The sequence below is a fragment of the Rhinopithecus bieti genome, unplaced genomic scaffold (assembly GCF_001698545.2).
Source record: "Rhinopithecus bieti isolate Rb0 unplaced genomic scaffold, ASM169854v2 scaffold_27006, whole genome shotgun sequence".
Taxonomy (NCBI): domain Eukaryota; kingdom Metazoa; phylum Chordata; class Mammalia; order Primates; family Cercopithecidae; genus Rhinopithecus; species Rhinopithecus bieti.
Genome location: NW_016813373.1, coordinates 2,219,893 through 2,237,034, shown reverse-complemented (window position 1 = coordinate 2,237,034; position 17,142 = coordinate 2,219,893). Strand labels below are relative to the sequence as shown.

Below are 17,142 nucleotides of genomic sequence, written 5' to 3'. Positions count from 1 at the left end.
GGTCTCGAACTCCTGACCTCGTGATCCGCCCGCCTGGGCCTCCCAAAGTGCTGAGATTACAGGCATGAGCCACCGCATCCGGCGGATCCCCATAATTTTCTAATACAGTTTTAGTAACTCTGCCCCCTTCATGTTCTCTCAAATGGATAGCATTGCTTCACCCACAAAAAGGATTAGTATAGCAGAGGAAGGGTTGAGATCACCCCTATCTCTCTGCGGCAACAGATCAAGATTTGGACTCAATAGTTTGGAATCATCAGATAAGGGAAAAAGGAAAGGCAGAAATGAATGCTACTGAAATAAACAATGGTTATTTCTCACTTAAAATTTTGAGGAAGAGAGAAAGAAAAAATATCTTAAGATGAAACGTTTTTTAACTTGGAGATGTTAGAGAAAGTAGGGGAACAGAAAATGTTAGACTGAGGAGGAAAACTGAATCAATATGAGGCAAGAGGCAGAAAGAGCCCACACCGTGCTGTGAGCTCTTGGTTCCGAGCTTGGGTACCACGTCTTGCCTTCTGGATAAACTCTAAGGAAGAGAGTGATGAAGTGAAGCGGGCTGGGGGCGATAGAAAGGATGGGGTGGGGCACCAGGACGAGAGACGCCGAAGAAGCTGGAACGAAAAGAGACGGACCGAGGAGAGAAGAGAGCAGAGCAATACAAAAGCAGCCTCGGATCTTGCCGGAGCTGCAAGCGTTAAGGGGAGGCGGAGAGTGACGCGGTTTGCGTCTGGAGCGGCTCCTTGGAGTCCACAGCATCCACCGCCGGAGCCTCGCCTTCCTTTCTCCCTCTGCAGACACAACGAGACACAAAAAGAGAGGCAACCCCTAGACCACCGCGAGGGACCCACTTGCACCATGACCGAGACCACCAAGACCCACGTTATCTTGCTCGCCTGCGGCAGCTTCAATCCCATCACCAAAGGGCACATTCAGATGTTTGGTGAGTCCTCCCGCCCACCTCTGGAAGCCGCTTCCGCTCCTCTCCTTTCCCAGGCACCTGTGTTTTCCAGGGCGATCGAACGGGAAGGCGTGTGCCCCATTCGGATGGGTGCGCCGGCTGATCCAGCTGGTGGAGGTCGGCCCCTTTATTTTGGACTCGGGGGAGGGGACGCAGACTGCGTTTCCGAGGCGTCACTTGCTGGGGCCAGACCCGGCTTGCAGGGGGCTAAAGGTGGGGGATGGGAGAGGACTAGAGACAAGTGTCATTTGGGGCTGGGCAGGGGTTCGAGATAGCTACCAGAACTGGAGTGCGGTGGTGCGGTGGTTCGGCTATCAGGCTGGCGAGGACCAGGATGGGGGCAGAGGTTGGGGCGCCGAGTAGGGGCAGGAGGGGGCTGGAGATAACGTGCTGTTTGTTTAGGATGGGCCGAAATCTCGAAGGAGTTAAATCATGTATGTGCCTCGGATTCGCAAACACACTCGCGCCCAACATACCAGTGACAGGGGCTGGGGCTTCAAGATTAATTTCGGATTTGGCTGGTGGTTCTGGGCGGCCCAGGGACGAGTGTTTGGGAATTGTGGGCCGTGTATTGCCCGCGCGAGGTGGATGCTGAGTGAATAGGGAGGGGACCCTTTTCCGCCTAGGTTCGGCCTCAGGAACCCGCTGCCTAGGACAGGGAGGGGGCCGGGCGGCGGCTGCGGGAGGCCCTGCGCGAGCCGGAGCCGAAGGATCCGGGCCCAAGTTGGCTGAGGCTCTGGCCACGGTGGCCATGGCACGCGGAAGGTTTGAGGCGTCTAGTGTGTGTATGAATGTGCGAATGAGTGTGTGTGAGTATATGCGTGTGCGTGTTGGGGGGAGGGGACTCATCATCGCGCGTTTGTTTCTTAGAAGCTTTGGGGCGTGGAGCCAGAGAGAGCGAGCGGGGGCATCTGGTTGGCTGGTTCGGGGTCCAGGAGCGGCAGGGGAAAGGTGATCGATCGATGCCTGTTGGAGGTCTCGCGCCACCGGTGGGAAACCACGAGGCTTCGCAGCTGCTAGTAGGACTCAAAGGAGCGGGGCATGAGCGTTTAGACACGGAAAGAGGGACGCGGAGGTCACTTTAGAAGCACGAATTGAGAAGTTAGAAGTTGGGGGTGCTTTTTCTTGAAACTGAGAGAAGCAAGGAGTAGGGAAGAGCGAGTGGGCTGGGATGGATGAGAGAGCGGGTGGGAGGCCCTGACCTGGCCCGCCAGCAACGCGCTCTCCAGAGGCGGCGGTGCTGAAATGCAGGGCGCGCGGGAGCTGGATGCGGGCACACGTGTTTATCCGGAGCTTGAGGATTGCGCGAGCCCTCCTAGGGAGGTTTAATGAAAACCACATTACAGCGGTAAAGACAGGGCGAGGTGGTTTAGGCTAAAAATATTCATCTTTAAACTTAAAAGGTGCGCTGAACTGGGATTGCTTGTTAAAAACCTCATAGAAAGAATATAGAGCTACTTTGAGCAGAGGGCAAATCAGGTAGGCGTATCTACACCATAGAAGGAGGGAGGCTGAGAAACAGCCATCCCTTCTTCACCATTCGTTCAGCTTTTAAAAGTCTTTTATTAAGAACCAATGCCAACTTGCCTGTTAAATAAGGATTTCTGTTCAAGCATCAGGGTAGACAAGAGCATCTCATTAGTCTTCTAAGGAATGTCAGTGCCCAGTGCCCTTTGATGCTGGTGTCTTCATCCCTTTCCTTCTTTTCCTGTCTGTCCATATGTCCTCTGGCAATTTATGTTGATGCACTTTACTCCTCTCCCTTGACCAGGCAATGATGGGTTTTCCTTTGGAACCAAGAGAAAGGAGGAGTAGGGAAGAGCCACTGGGCTGGGGATGAAACTCTGTGACTCTAAGAATCTTTGGTGACCCAGTGGGTACTACTCCTTTCTTCCTGGAGCTACGAAATCCCAGTTGTTTTGGATTACAAGAGAAACAGATTTGGATTGAGAACCAAAAATTCTGTCCTGCAACTGAAGATTCTTTGTTAACAGTAATAAAGGCTTTTGTTAAGCAAACGCTGACCTGCCAATTCTCCATGAGCTTCAAGGATAGACTATGTGGAAATAGGCCTGAGTTGCAGTGGAAGGGTTTAGATATAGAAAGGTGAAAAGGAGACTTTTTGCAGTTGCTATTATTTACTTAGTGTAAGAACTGAGGACCAGGACAGAATGTCAACAAAGTCCTTTGCATGTCCATTAAAGTATAATTCAGAGAGCAACACACAAAAAAAGGATATGATATGTTCACTCACTATGGCTTTAAGGAGCTTATTACCAAATGAAGAATTTAGTACATAAACAAGTAAAAATGAAGCAAGAATAAGAACACAAATACACATTAAACTATTTTTGGTAGAATCTCTTATGTGAATCTTTGAGCTCTGGATAAATTTTATAATTTATTTCTGTAGAGCAGTTCTGGTTAACAAAGCCTTTTCATCTATGTTAAGTTACTTATTCCTATTAACAACCTTATAAGAAATACATTATTACCTCTATTTGACAAATAAGAAACTGACAGAAGCCAAGTGACTTTCTCATGAACACACATGGAGAATAGGTGGCACTGAGACTTCAGCCTCATGTTCCTGATTCCTCTTGCAAAGGCCTTCATACTGCAACAAAGGCTGCAGGAAGTGCCCACTCATCTTCTGACTGCATAATTCCATGAACACTCTATTTTCATGAACCATAAACTAACAGAATTAAATTGACCATCAACTAAATGAGATTCCTATATATGCATTTCCTTAAGATCTTTGTCTCATCTTTAAAGAAACCAGTTATTTATGAACTATTTCTTCCTTTCAAATGGCTTTTAAAATTTTCTCTCTGACAACACAGAAATAATTAATACAACTAAATTATCAAACTTTTGGCCAGGCATGGTGGCTCACTTCTACAATCCCAGCACTTTGGGAGGCGAAGATGGGCATATCACATGAGCTCAGGAGTTTGAGACCAGACTGGACAACCTGGTAAAGCCCCATCTTTACAAAAAATACAAAAATTAGCCAGGTATGGTGGTGCATGCCTATAGTCCCAGCTACTCTGGAGACTGAGGTGGGAGGATGGCTGAGGTGGGAGCCTGGGAGGCAGAGGTCACAGTATGCTGAGATAGCACACTGCACTCTATTCTAGGCAATACAGATTTTATAATATATATATATAATATATGATATTTTTTTTTTTTTTTTTTTTTGAGACGAGTCTCGCTCTGGTCGCCCAGCGCTGGAGTGCGAGTGGGCTGCCTCTGCGGCTCACTGCAAGCCTCTGCCTCCCGGTTTACGCCATTGCCTCGCCTCAGCCTCCCAAGTAGCCTCGGGACTACAGGCAACCCCGCCACGTCGCCCGCGCTAGTTTTTTGTATTTTTTAGTAGAGACGGCGCAGACGGGTTTCACCGTGTAGCCAGGATGGGTCTCGATCTCCTGACCCCTCGTGACCGCCTGTCTCGGCCTCCCCCAAAGTGCTGGGATTACAGGCTTGAGCACGCGCCTGGCCTGTAAAATTTTTTAGAATGAACTTTTCTTTTTACTCTGAAAGGGAAGCCGATATTATTTCTCCTATTTGAAGCTATAGAAACATACAGGAAAAAATAATATTTGTGAGAGATATTTGACACTTGTATACTCAACTGTAACTAAAATGCTTTCAGGATGAGTAAAAGTTTTTGGCAAAGTAAACCCATAAATGAATGATGTCATATCTCATGGGTCTGCCTCATTACATAAGAAGATAATGTGGAAGTTTTAAAAAATGTAACTGCTTAGTTTTTAAGTATGTAGAGATTATAATTTAATGTGGCTTTCTTTACATTTATAGCTATATTTGTCAATAAATCTACCACTGGGAAGTCAGAGAGCAAGCTTAAATAGAAAAGTAAGAAAAGATAGCTCAGATTAATTTGGCTACTAAAAAAAAAAAAAACAGAGGAATTGGGGAATTTCATCACAGCAGAAATATTTCTAGCTATTTTTTGTATTTTTTCTATTTTAATTTGTAGATATAGGGTCTTGCTCCGTTGCCCAGGCTGGAGAGTAGCAGCAGGGTCATGGCTTCCTGCAGCCACAAACTCCTGTTTCTGCTAGCTGTGGATTAAATCCAGATCTACCTGACTCCAAAACTATTTTCTTTTACTGCGCTCTGATATTGTCTCCAAAAATTACCAAAGTCTAGCATCTTTCCTCCCTTTAAGCCAGTCAGAGGTCTGATGCCTGACAGAGAGGGATGACCAGGTTGCAAGGAGTCAGTCATTCAGGTCAGGTGGTTAATACCAGGGAGAGCTTTCTGAAATAAGCTTCAGTGAGAACAATTGGAATTGGAAACTTATGGCAACCGCTATTTTTGAAAATTAATATTTCTTTGAAAAGTCATATTTCTTCAAAAAGATCCACAATACTGATAACTCAAATGGTACAAGATCTACTATAATCATTCTCCAAGTACCCCAGCCTGTGGCGTAGTAGAATTGCATGCTTAGGCTGGGTGCATGCTCACGGCCACCACCTTCCTCCACAGCAATGGTCCCTCCACCAGCATCCAGGAGAATGTGACCAAAAAGAGGAGGGTATGTTGGCTGTGACAGCCGGAAATGACCAAATTCATTCTCTTTCTGGGCTCAAGCGGACCTTTCACCTCAGCCTCCTGTGTAGTTAGGACTACAGGCACCATGGGCATGCCCTGGTGGCTAATGAAAAAAAATTCTTTCAGAGACAGGGTCTTGCTATTTTGCTGAGGCTGGTCTCCGATTCCTGACCTCAAGTGATCCTCCCACATCAGCCTCTCAAGTAACTGGGGTTATAGATGTGAGCCACTGCATCCAGCTGTATCCTGCTTTTTAAAAATTGTAAAATAAATGGATTTTCCAGTTTTCTATTTCAAATTTTTTTTTTTTTTTTTGCTTTGAGCTGGATCATTTGAAGAGACATAATCCAATTTTGTTCTTCTTAAAGGGTAATGAAGAGGGCCTTCTACTTGTTGCAGAATTGGAGATGCAGCCCCTACTGCTACAGTTAGAAACCATAAGAAAAATGAATTTGAATTGCTACTAATAAATATATAGAACTGCTATAAATCAAGAAGCTGTTGAATGTGATCAAAATTCTTATATTATAAAAGTTATTAAGCACATGTGGTAATAATTTCCTTTTCCTTTGTACCACTATCTAATTTGATCCTACCCTGCAAGGTAAACTGAATAATAGTATCCGCTTTTACAATTGATAAGGCAGAGGTACATGTGTAAGTCACTGGGTCGAATTCATCAGCAAAAATCAGTATAGAACCACTTTCTTGATGTCTAGACTCTCTCACTCATGACACTTCTTTTTTATTTCCTTATAATTGCAATAGCACCTATGAAAGAAGCCATTTGAACTTAGCTGTCAACAAAGGGTCATGAGAACCTTACAAATTTTTTTCCTTGGCAACACAGACCTCCAACAAAATATATCCAACAAAGATATCTGTGTCTAACCCAAAAGGTCTTTCTTTTCTTAATACTCTTATATTTTTCATTTAACTTTGTCATTAGAATGGGCTTTCCATAACTCCTCCAACTTCCTCCTTTCTTCCCACTCTTCTGTTACCTCAGCTAACACCTATTCATTCTTCAGATTTTAGCTTCAACGATAGTTTCTCAGGGAACCTCCACTGACTCCTAAATTAAGTCTGGCTACCCTGACATTTGTTCCCACATCACCTTATGTTTTCCAGGCCATAACTTTCATCTCATATGTTTTATGGCTGTTTCCCATGGTAGACCTTAAGCTTTTTGAAGACAGAAACAATGCCTGGTATCATCACTGATATATTTCCTAGTACCTAGCATGTAGTAGGATCTCCATAATAGTTGTTGAATAAATTTTTTAAATGAATGTATAGAATCTTGTTCCAGGCAGAGGAATCAGCCATGTACAAAGGCTAGGGTGAAGAGGCAGAGACACAGAATAATAGAACAAGGAAAAGTTCAGGATGGCTCAAGGAGAAGGGGAGTGAGAGGTGAGACTAGAGAGAGGTAGTTGAATGTCTGAACAATTACGAAGGCTCCTAAGTCATTTTAAAGATTGTAGACTTTATCCCAATGACAATGAGAAGACATTGCATTGTTTTTAAAGTAAAGGGATAACATAGCCATATGCTTAAATTATGATTTAATTAAATGTTTAATATAGATTGGTGAAGGGCAAGAATGTGGTGACCAGTTAGGCATGTGTTTCAGCAATACAGGATTCAACCCAAGAAGATGGTCACCTGGCCCAGGCTGGTGGTTTCTGGGATGGAGAATGTGTATCTGAAGGTTATTTAGGAGGTAAAAGAGATCTTCATTTGGCCGGGTGCGGTGGCTCACGCCTGTAACCGCAGCACTTTGAGAGGCCGAGGCAGGAAGATCACGAGGAGAGGAGATTGAGACCATCCTGGCTAACACAGTGAAACCCTGTCTCTACTAAAAATACAAAAAATTAACCGGGCGTGGTGGTATGTGCTTATAGTACCAGCTACTTGGGAGGCTGAGACAGGAGAATCGCTTGAACTCAGAAGGGAGAGGTTGCAGTGAGCTGAGATCGCACCACTGCACTCCAGCCTGAGTGACAGAGCGAGACTACATCTCAAAAAAAAAAAAAAGAAAGAAAGAGAGAGATCTTCATTTCGTGATGTGATGAGTGTGTGATGGTGAAGTAGTCCAGGGTAATTTGCAGGTTTCTATCCAAGGTGGATGAATAGAAAATGCTGGAGGAGAAGCAGGTTTGGGGGTTGGTGGGGAAAGTAAAGATTCATACTTCTTACTTGAAAATTTTGGTAATATGTGTTCTAACCAAGCACTGATGTGACAGAATACCTAAATGCAAAGTTTCTTTGTGACCTGGGATGTCTGAGTCTTATAATGAAAGTTCCAGTAGATTCCAGTTAGATTATTAAAATTTATTCATGCAAGAAAGATATACAATTTATTAACAGTATGGAAATAAAATGCAAAAAGAAAGGTTTTCTGCTTTTTTAAAAAAATATATAAAATGGAAGATAATCAATATCCTAAATTTGACTCTTTTTAATGTTGAGACTGTAAAATTAGGAATAACTAATAGTAGTTCACAAAACCACTTTTGACTTGCCCACCACTCTGATGATGGCTGTGACATTACACTTAAGTAGATGCTTGGGGTTGGGCATGTGGTTGATGCCTATAATCTCAATACTTTGGGAGGCTGAGACCAGTGGATCACTTGAGCCCAGCAGTTTGAGACCAGCCTGGGCAACATGGTGAAACCCCATCTCTACTAAAAATATAAAAATTAGCCAGACATGGTGGCATGTGCCTGTAGTCCTAGCTGCATGGGAGGCTGAGGTGGAAGGATCGCTTGAGCAATGGGAAGCTGACATGGAAGGATCATGGGACCAAGGAGGTCAAGGCTGCAGTGAGTCATGATGACACCACTGCACTCCACCCTGGGCAACAGAGTGACACCCTGTCTCAAAGGAAAAAAAAAAAAAAGTAGCCAGGCGCAGCGGCTCCTGCCTGTAATCCCAGCACTTTAGGAGGTTGAGGGGGACCGATCATGAGGTTAGGAGTTCAAGACCAACCTGGTCAACATGGTGAAACCCCGTCTCTACTAAAAGTACAAAAATTAGCCAGGGGTGGTGGCAGGCACCTGTAATCCCAGCTACTTGGGAGGCTGAGGCAGGAGAATTGCTTGAATCCGGGAGGTGGAGGTTGTAGTGAACTGAGATCTCGCCACTGCACTCCAGCCTGGGCAATAGAGCAAGACACCTTCTCAAAAAAAAAAAAAAAAAAAAAAGGTAGATGCTTGGGAATCCTACCTAATTTGTTGGTAAGTTGAAGGTACACAAGTGGTAACTCATGGATCATTCAAGGTGGTTTCACTAGCAGGAGCAGTGTCTGCTCATGACACAAGAATAATGGGCTGAAAAAGAAAATGTAGACATTTGTGTTCACACAAACTGTTGACTCAGTTTACTTTTTTCTGCTACACTGACTAACTGAACCTCATGTGAAAACAACCTAATAATGAGAGGCAAATCTCCTGTCTAGAATGTATTCCAAACTAAGCAATAGGGTCTAATGAAGAACAGAGCTGATGTCCTAAGAGTCTTGAAATATTTATTTCAGTTTCTCTTCTCTTTTTGTTTTACTTGTTCCTATTCTATATTTCTAAGCCTTTCTGCTTAGAACTATCAGAATTAAGATAATTCAATTATTTCTCAAATCATTTGAATTATTGCTTAGTAGGAACATCTTTTGAAATGTTATGGGTGTCAGAGAAACATTTCTATATAAACTTCCAATTTTAGATCAAGTCAAATGAACAGCCTAAAGTGTGAAGGCAAACTAAAAAGCATAACCTGCCAACATTCAAGTTTGAACCCCTCTGTTTCAAAGATATCCACAGACACAAGAGACAAATGAAAAAGTAGACAGATAATATATTTATTTTGTCATTTTTCTATCGATAGGCAATAGTTTAAAAGTAATCCATGCATGACTGGAAGAGAAAATCCAGTTTTGAAAGTGTTTCTTTGAAAACTTCAAGTCTTAATTTTTCAATATAATTGTCTTCTTGGCCACCAGTACAGTGTCCTGAATGTGATGGTTGTTTAGTTAATGTTTAATGATGCTGTAAAATACACTTTCTAGCACAGTTCTTGTTCACGCTTGGTTTTGGATCATCCTGAATTGCTCAAAAAGATCCTAACTACACAAAGGAATGCAAAAATATTTTTTCAGGCAGGGTGTGGTAGCACATGCCTATAATCCCAGTGCTTTGAAGTCTAAAGCAGGAGAATTGCTTGAGCCTAGGAGTTCAAGGTTGTAGTGAGCCGTTATCACAGCACTGCACTCCATCCTGGGCAACAGAGCAAGATCTTGTCTTAAAAAAATTTTTTTAAACATATTCAATACACAAAATTTTAGTTAAACAAAGGCATTTAAAATAATTCTTTAGGATTCAATGTTATAGACTAAGACCTGAGATATAGGAGTTCATTTTATAGAGAATTACATAACTTTATTTATGGATATGTTCCATATCTCAATATATGTAAATGCAGCATCAGTTTACAAGGAGGGAAGTTTTCCACTTCCAGAGATCTTCCAATTATAAGCACTCAATTGCATGGAACACATTTGCCTTTTTTGGATAGTTTGGCAGCTAGCCTCAGAAGTCTTTTAGCTTAAAAAGATCTTTCAGTGGCTTACATGGTATGACCAAGGCCATCCTCCTGGTATTGGCTCCTTCCTCCCTTTACATCTTCCAGTGTCTCCATGATTTGTAAACTCTGCAGCAAAGGCAAATATTATAACCACTACCAGCATCATCATCTTCCCCATTATCATCCTGATCATGAAGCCACTTTATTTGAGCTTATTTAAACCATACTGCCATTAAGCTATTTTTTATTAAATGTAATGCATAATTCTCTTTAGCATTATACAAGTGAGCCAGCCAGGAAAATTCTTATAATCGTGGCAATAAGAGGTTAAGAGGAGGAAGTAGCAAGGGAGCAAGACTCTGAGGCTAACCCCTGGAAGTGATGGCAGCTAAATAGCAGTCTTTTTCTGTTTTTTCTCCTACATCAAATTGCCTCCACATGAGTAGACATGCTGCAACATATTGACCTCATTTAATATTTACCAGGCAGTAGAAGAGACAGTAAAGCATATTCCCTAGATAAGACTAAATGCTTATAGTTTTATTCTTGTTCCAGTTTCTTAGGCCAAAAACCTTGTACTAATGCTTAATTATTCCTTGTTTTGTACACATTATTTATGTCCAAATGTTTTGGAATCTCTTTATCTTCAAAATATAACTAAGACCAACCACCTCTCTCCATCTACATCCCTGGTGCAAGCCACTGTTTTTTTTGTTTTGTTTTTTTTTTTGAGACGGAGTCTTGCTCTGCCGCCCAGGCTGGAGTGCAGTGGCCGGCTCTCAGCTCACTGCAAGCTCCGCCTCCCGGGTTCACGCCATTCTCCTGTCTCAGCCTCCCGAGTAGCTGGGACTACAGGCGCCCGCCTCGTCGCCCGGGTAGTTTTTTGTATTTTTTTAGTAGAGACGGGGTTTCACCGTATTAGCCAGGATGGTCTCGATCTCCTGACCTCGTGATCCACCCGTCTCGGCCTCCCAAAGTGCTGGGATTACAGGCTTGAGCCACCGCGCCCGGCCCCAAGCCACTGTTATCTTTCATTTGAATTATTGCAATAGCCTTAACTGGTCTCTCTGCTTCCACTCTTGGTTGCAACACTCAATTCTTAACAAATAATCAGAGTGATCCTTTCGGCCGGACATGGTGGCTCACACCTGTAATCCCAGCACTTTGGGAGGCCGAGGCAGGTGGATTATGAGATCACAAGATCGAGATCATCTTGGCTAACAAGGTGAAACCTCGTCTCTACTAAAAATACAAAAAATTAGCCAGGCATGGTGGCACGCGCCTGTAGTCCCAGCTACTTGGGAGGCTGAGGCAGAAGAATCGCTTGAACCTGGGAGGCGGAGGTTGCGGTGAGCCAAAATTGCACCACTGCACTCCAGCCTGGGCGACAGAGTGAGACTCCGTCTCAGTAAACAAATAAACAAAAAAAGTCAGAGTAATCCTTTCAAAAGGTAAGCCAAATCTAAGTCAGATCATGTTGCTCCTTTGCTCCAAATCCTCCATAGCTCCATATCTCACTCAAAGTCAAAGTCATCATCATGGCCTACAGGCCTCCATGATCAGCCACCCTGCCCCCACCTCCACCCTAACACATCACTTCCACTTCATTCTTAGCTGACCTCACGGAATGTCCTTGCTTTGGCCTTAGAGTCTTTGTGCTGAATGTTTCCTCTGCCTGGAATGCCCTTCCCCATGTAGCCCATGTCTCATTCGCTCCCCTCCTCCAATTCTTTGCTCAAATGTAACCTTCTCCTCATTGTCCACTTGGCAGATCCTACTCCCCTGATCACATAATTTAAAATCGCACCTCACACACTCCCAGTCCCTCTTATTCTGCTCTACTTATATCTTTTCTCCCTTGTGCTTATCACATTTAAGCTAAGGATGTTATTTCTTGTTTTCTTATGCTTATTGTTCAATGCCTGTCTCCCCAGCTAGAGCTCCTCAAGAGCAGAGATCTTTGTTTACTCTGCTCATTATGTATCTCAGACTCCTAGGACAGTGCCCGCCACTCAGTGAGTGCTCATTAAACGTTTCTTGAGGCCAGGTGCGGTGGCTCATGCCTGTAATCCCAGCACTTTGGGAGGCTGAAGTGGGCACATCACTTGAGGTCAGGAGTTTCAGACCAGCCTGCAACATGGGGAAACCCTGTCTCTACTAAAAATTCCAAAAAATTTGCCAGGCGTGGTGGTGCATGCCTGTAATCCTAGCTACTCAGGAGGCTGAGGTGGGACGATAGGAAGTGGAGGTTGCAATGAGCCTAGATCACGCCACTGCACTCTAGTCTGGGTGACAGAGCGAGACTCCATCTAAAAAAAAATGTTTTTTGAATGAGTAATGAGTGACATGTTAGATTCCTCATCTCAAGTCTATGGTAGACTTACTGGCAGGAAGGGTAGAGTCAGGAGGGCTCTATGACTATTGACGATCTCTAGTGGAGATAAGAAACTAAACAAAGCAATTGAAGTGAAAAGTGTTACAAAAGAGGTGAGAATGAGGTAAAGTAGGAGCATGGAGGAAGTTACCACTCTGGACATGGTAGATAGGCCATTAGAGCAGGTGTTAGTGAGAGTTTGAGCTTGAAAGTTAAAGCTGCCGAGTGGACAGAATAGACAAAGCCATTCTTGGCTGGGTGTGGTGGCTCATACCTGTAATCCCAGCACTTTGGGAGGCCGAGGTGGGAGGATTGCTTAAGCCCAGGATTTGGAGACCAGCCTGGGCTTTATAATGAGACCCCATCTCTACAAAAATTTAAAAAATTAGCGATGGGTGCAGCACACCAACATGGCATAAGTATACATATGTAACAAACCTGCACGTTATGCACATGTACCCTAGAACTTAAAGTATAATAATAAAAAAAAAAACTCCAAAAAAACAAACAAACAAACAAACAAAAAAATTAGCTGGGTGTGGTGGCATGTGTCTGTAGTCCCAGCTACTTGGGAGGCTGAGGTGGGGGGATCATTGGAGCCCAGAAGTTCAAGACCAGCCTGGCAACAAAGGGAGACTTCATCTCTTAAAAAAAAAAAAAAGGAAATTAAAAAAAAGAGAGAGAGAGAATGGCATTCTGGGAAGAGAGTGGGATATGTGTGGAAGCCTCAACAGCATGGCACATTAAGGAATTTCCAGGGAACTTGCTAGAGTGCAGGTGGGCACAGGGAAGGACAGGAGATGAGACAGCCAGAAAACAGGTTGGGAGGGGGACAGTGCCAAGGGTTCAGATCTGACCCAGCATTTTTTTTAGCAGGCCTCAAAAGGTGATGGACAAAGGAGTACATGGCATATGTTGGACCTGCATCCCAAATGTCAATGTTCCCTTTGTTAGCAGTTCAGTAGGGAGCTGCCATTGTGATTTTACCTAAACATTTTAAAGTTATTATTTCTGTATCACTCTTTGAAATGAAGAGGATTTTTCTTTTTCTTTCTTCTCATGATTTTATTTATTTACTTATTTTTTATTTTTATTTTTTGAGTTGGAGTCTCACTCTGCTGCCCAGGCTGGAGTGCAGTGGTGCTGTCTCAGCTCACTACAACCTCCACCTCCCAGATTAAAGTGATCCTCATGCCTCAGCCTCCAGAGTAGCTGGGACTACAGGCGTCTGCCATCATGCTCGGCTAAATTTTTTTTGTATTATTTTTGCAGACACAGGATTTCACTATGTTGCCCAAGCTGGTCTTGAACTCCTGACCTCAGGTGATCTGCCTGCCTCAGCCTCCCACAGTGCTGAGATTACAGGGGTGTGCCACCATGCCCGGCCACGATTTTATTATTTTCTGAAATGGAACCATTATACATTGCATAAAGTATATCTGTCGATGAAATACACAAGTGAGAAATTACATTGCTGTACAACCCACCAAAATAACAACAAATAAGCAAAAAAGTCACTCCCCTGATTTGTTCTTGCCTAGGATCTAGATTTTACTGTGCTTCACTGGAATGCCCCTGTTGCTCAAGTATTCTCAGATTTGGTGAACTCGGTTCACCCTAGTTTTATCTTCCATGATTTTGTGGGATTTGAATATGTGCCTGCTTTCTTCTCCACAGGCTTAATTGTCTGAAAAGTAAGCACTGTGGAGATCCTGTCTTTTGACACTTGTTTTTAGCTCTAATCCTGGAGGTCTTGATCAAGTGTATTTCTGTTCTTATAAAACTATGGTTCTGGCTGGACACAGTGGCTCACACCTGTAATCTCAGCACTTTGGGAGGCTGAGGTGGGAGGATCCCTTGAGGCCAAGGGTTCAAGACCAGCCTGGGCAGCATAGGGAGAGCCCATCTCTACAGAAAATTTAAAAATTAGCCAAGTGTGGTGGTGTGCATCTGTAGTCCTAGCTACTCTGGAGGTTGAGGTGGGAAGATGGCTTGCGCCCATGAGGTTGAGGCTGCAGTGAGTCATGATCATGCCACTGTGCTCCAGCCTGGGTGACAGAAAGAGACTCTGTCTCAAGAAAACAAAAACAAAAATATATCATTCTCCATGACTATTGAAATTATTTACCATTTAAAAGACTCAATAAAGTGACACGATGGTAAGGGGTTGGGTTTTCTGATGCTTTATTCTTTAAATTTTAATTTAATTTATTATTATTTTTTATTTTTAGAGACAAAGTCTCACTATGTTGCCCCATCAGGCCTCAAATTCCTGGGCTAAAGTGATCCTCCTGTCTCAGCCTCCCGAAGTGCTAGGATTATAGGTGTGAGCCACCATGCCCAGCCAATGCTTTATTCTTCAGCATTTTTCCAACCCTTCATCTTAGTGCCCACAGAGAGGTGGACTACTTCCTCCACGGAGCACTGAGATGAAACTACATCCATGACTATTCATATTCCTTTTCAAATATTTATGTGTAGATATTTAGCAAATATTTAGCAGTGCATAGCTCATCACATGAACTACAAGATCTTTAAAGGAAGACTTTTTTTTTAAAAAAAGAGACCTGTCATTCATTTTAAATTAAAATTAAGACAATAAATATTATACATATAAATTCAAGCCATAATTGCTTCATTTTCCATGAACCAATCTTGCTAAGCACCATTTAAAAATTATTTACTTGTTATACCCCAGGGAATCAAAATTTATAGATAATATATCAGGTTCTCTTGCTGTTAACAATGTTGACAAAAAATGGGTAAAGGCCCCAGTTTTTTCTACCACTCCATTTTTTCTGTTTATATGGAAATTAATAAACTGAATGGCTGTTGATCTGGGAATATACTTAGTCTCCTGGAGCCTTATCTTTCTCATTTGTAAAATAGAGTGATTGATATAACTCAAGGTTGGCAAACTATGGCCTGCAGGCCATATGTGGCCAGCTACCTGATTTTGTAAGGCCTGCAAGCTAAGGATGGCTTTTTACATTTTTAAATGGCTGAAAAAAAATGTAAAATCACAATAATATTTTGTGACACATATAAATTTTATAAAATAAAATTTTAGTATTCATAAAGTTTTACTGGCACATAGCCACTCTCATTTCATATATGTATTATCTCTGGATATTTTTGCACTGAAACAACAGAGGTGAGTGGTTGTGACAGAAACTTTATGGACTGCAAAATCAAAAGTGTTTACTCTCTGGACATTTACAGAAAGCTTGCCAACCCCTGGTATAACCGAACTCTGGGTGTTGGAATGGAAATATCTAAAATGTTCTTAAAATAAGAAGTGCTGTTGAAGTCCATTACCCAGAGGAACTGTTTGACGAACAATTTTCAGTCTAAACTAAATCTCTAAAAAGACTCCTTTAAGCAGCAAATGTACTTTCAATTTCATAATTGTAATTTTTCTGGCTGACTGCATAAATGGCCATGTTCATGGTGGGGATGATTTTCTGGTGTTTGGTTTATAGTGAACATTGATTCACCACACTCTGGCTAACGTTGGACATTTATCTGCTGTTGAACATTTGGTATACTTTCTCAGAACACATTTATCCTTTTCTTGTTTCATAGCTACCTCCTTCTTTAAATTTAATACTTATATACCTTATATTTGAGGATTAGAAAATTAGCACTCCAATTGCATCAGGCTTTTACATGGTGCTCATGCAGTCATATCTAGTTTTTCTGCAGCAGCTCACTTCCCTCTGAACGTTGATAGCACTTGGTTTGTACCTCTCTTATAGCACTTAGCACATTGTGCTATGGGTTGTAGCTATTTCTGTCCATGCCTCATATTATCCACCAGATATAAGCTCTAGGCAAGGTCATGTGGGTTTTTTTGTATCTCCTAAGGTGCCTAGCACAGTGTTCTAGGAACATGGAGATACTTTAAATATTTAGCAAATGAATGAATGATTAAACTGTTAGGAATATTCAAAATCTCAACATCTAGGCAAAATAGATGATCAGAAAAAAAGACAAGCATTTAGGAACCAGAAAATACAGGAAAACAGGGATTCAAGCAAGACAGGACTGAAAAAACAGGACAGATAGCAAACACGAGGTGCCAGTGACTTAGGGACTTCAAAATCAAGATAATTCTTGCCTCAAGATAGAAAAACTCATGCTTCTTCCCAGATATCCACAGTGGTAACTGCAAGTCGTGTTTGGGAGCTATGAAGTGTGCAAGTTGGCAGGAGTGAAAAATACGGAGTCAAGTGTCCACTGGACACTTCAGGCAGGTGCATGGGACATGCAGGAATGATTTTTCAGTGAGGCAAAAGTAGGTTTGAGAGTGGCAGATCAAGCCAGGCATGGAGGCTCACACCTTATGATTCCAGCACTTTGGGAGGCCGAGGCTGGTGGATCATGAGGTCAGGAGTTCGAGACCAACCTGACCAACATGGTGAAACCCCATCTTTACTAAAAATACAAAAATTAGCTAGGCCTGGCAGCACACGCCTGTAATCCCAGCTACTCAGGAGGCTGAGGCAGGAGAATCACTTGAACCCAGGAAGTGGAGGTTGCAGTGAGCTGAGTTCTCACCATTGCACTCCAGCCTAGGTGACAGAGCAAGACTCTGTCTCAAAAGAAAAAAAAAAAAAAAAAAAAGGGAAGAACA

General features: G+C 42.8%; 1 protein-coding gene across 1 annotated transcript in view; it reads left to right on the top strand.

The window, feature by feature from the left end:
- Positions 1-631: 631 nt before the first annotated feature.
- NMNAT2 (nicotinamide nucleotide adenylyltransferase 2) overlaps positions 632-17,142 on the top strand; it is a 176,091-nt gene continuing 159,580 nt past the window's right edge. Inside the window, exon 1 of the mRNA XM_017848111.1 lies at positions 632-943. Coding sequence (XP_017703600.1) covers positions 859-943 — 85 coding nt within the window. The 5' untranslated portion in view covers positions 632-858. The remainder of the gene's footprint in view (positions 944-17,142) is intronic.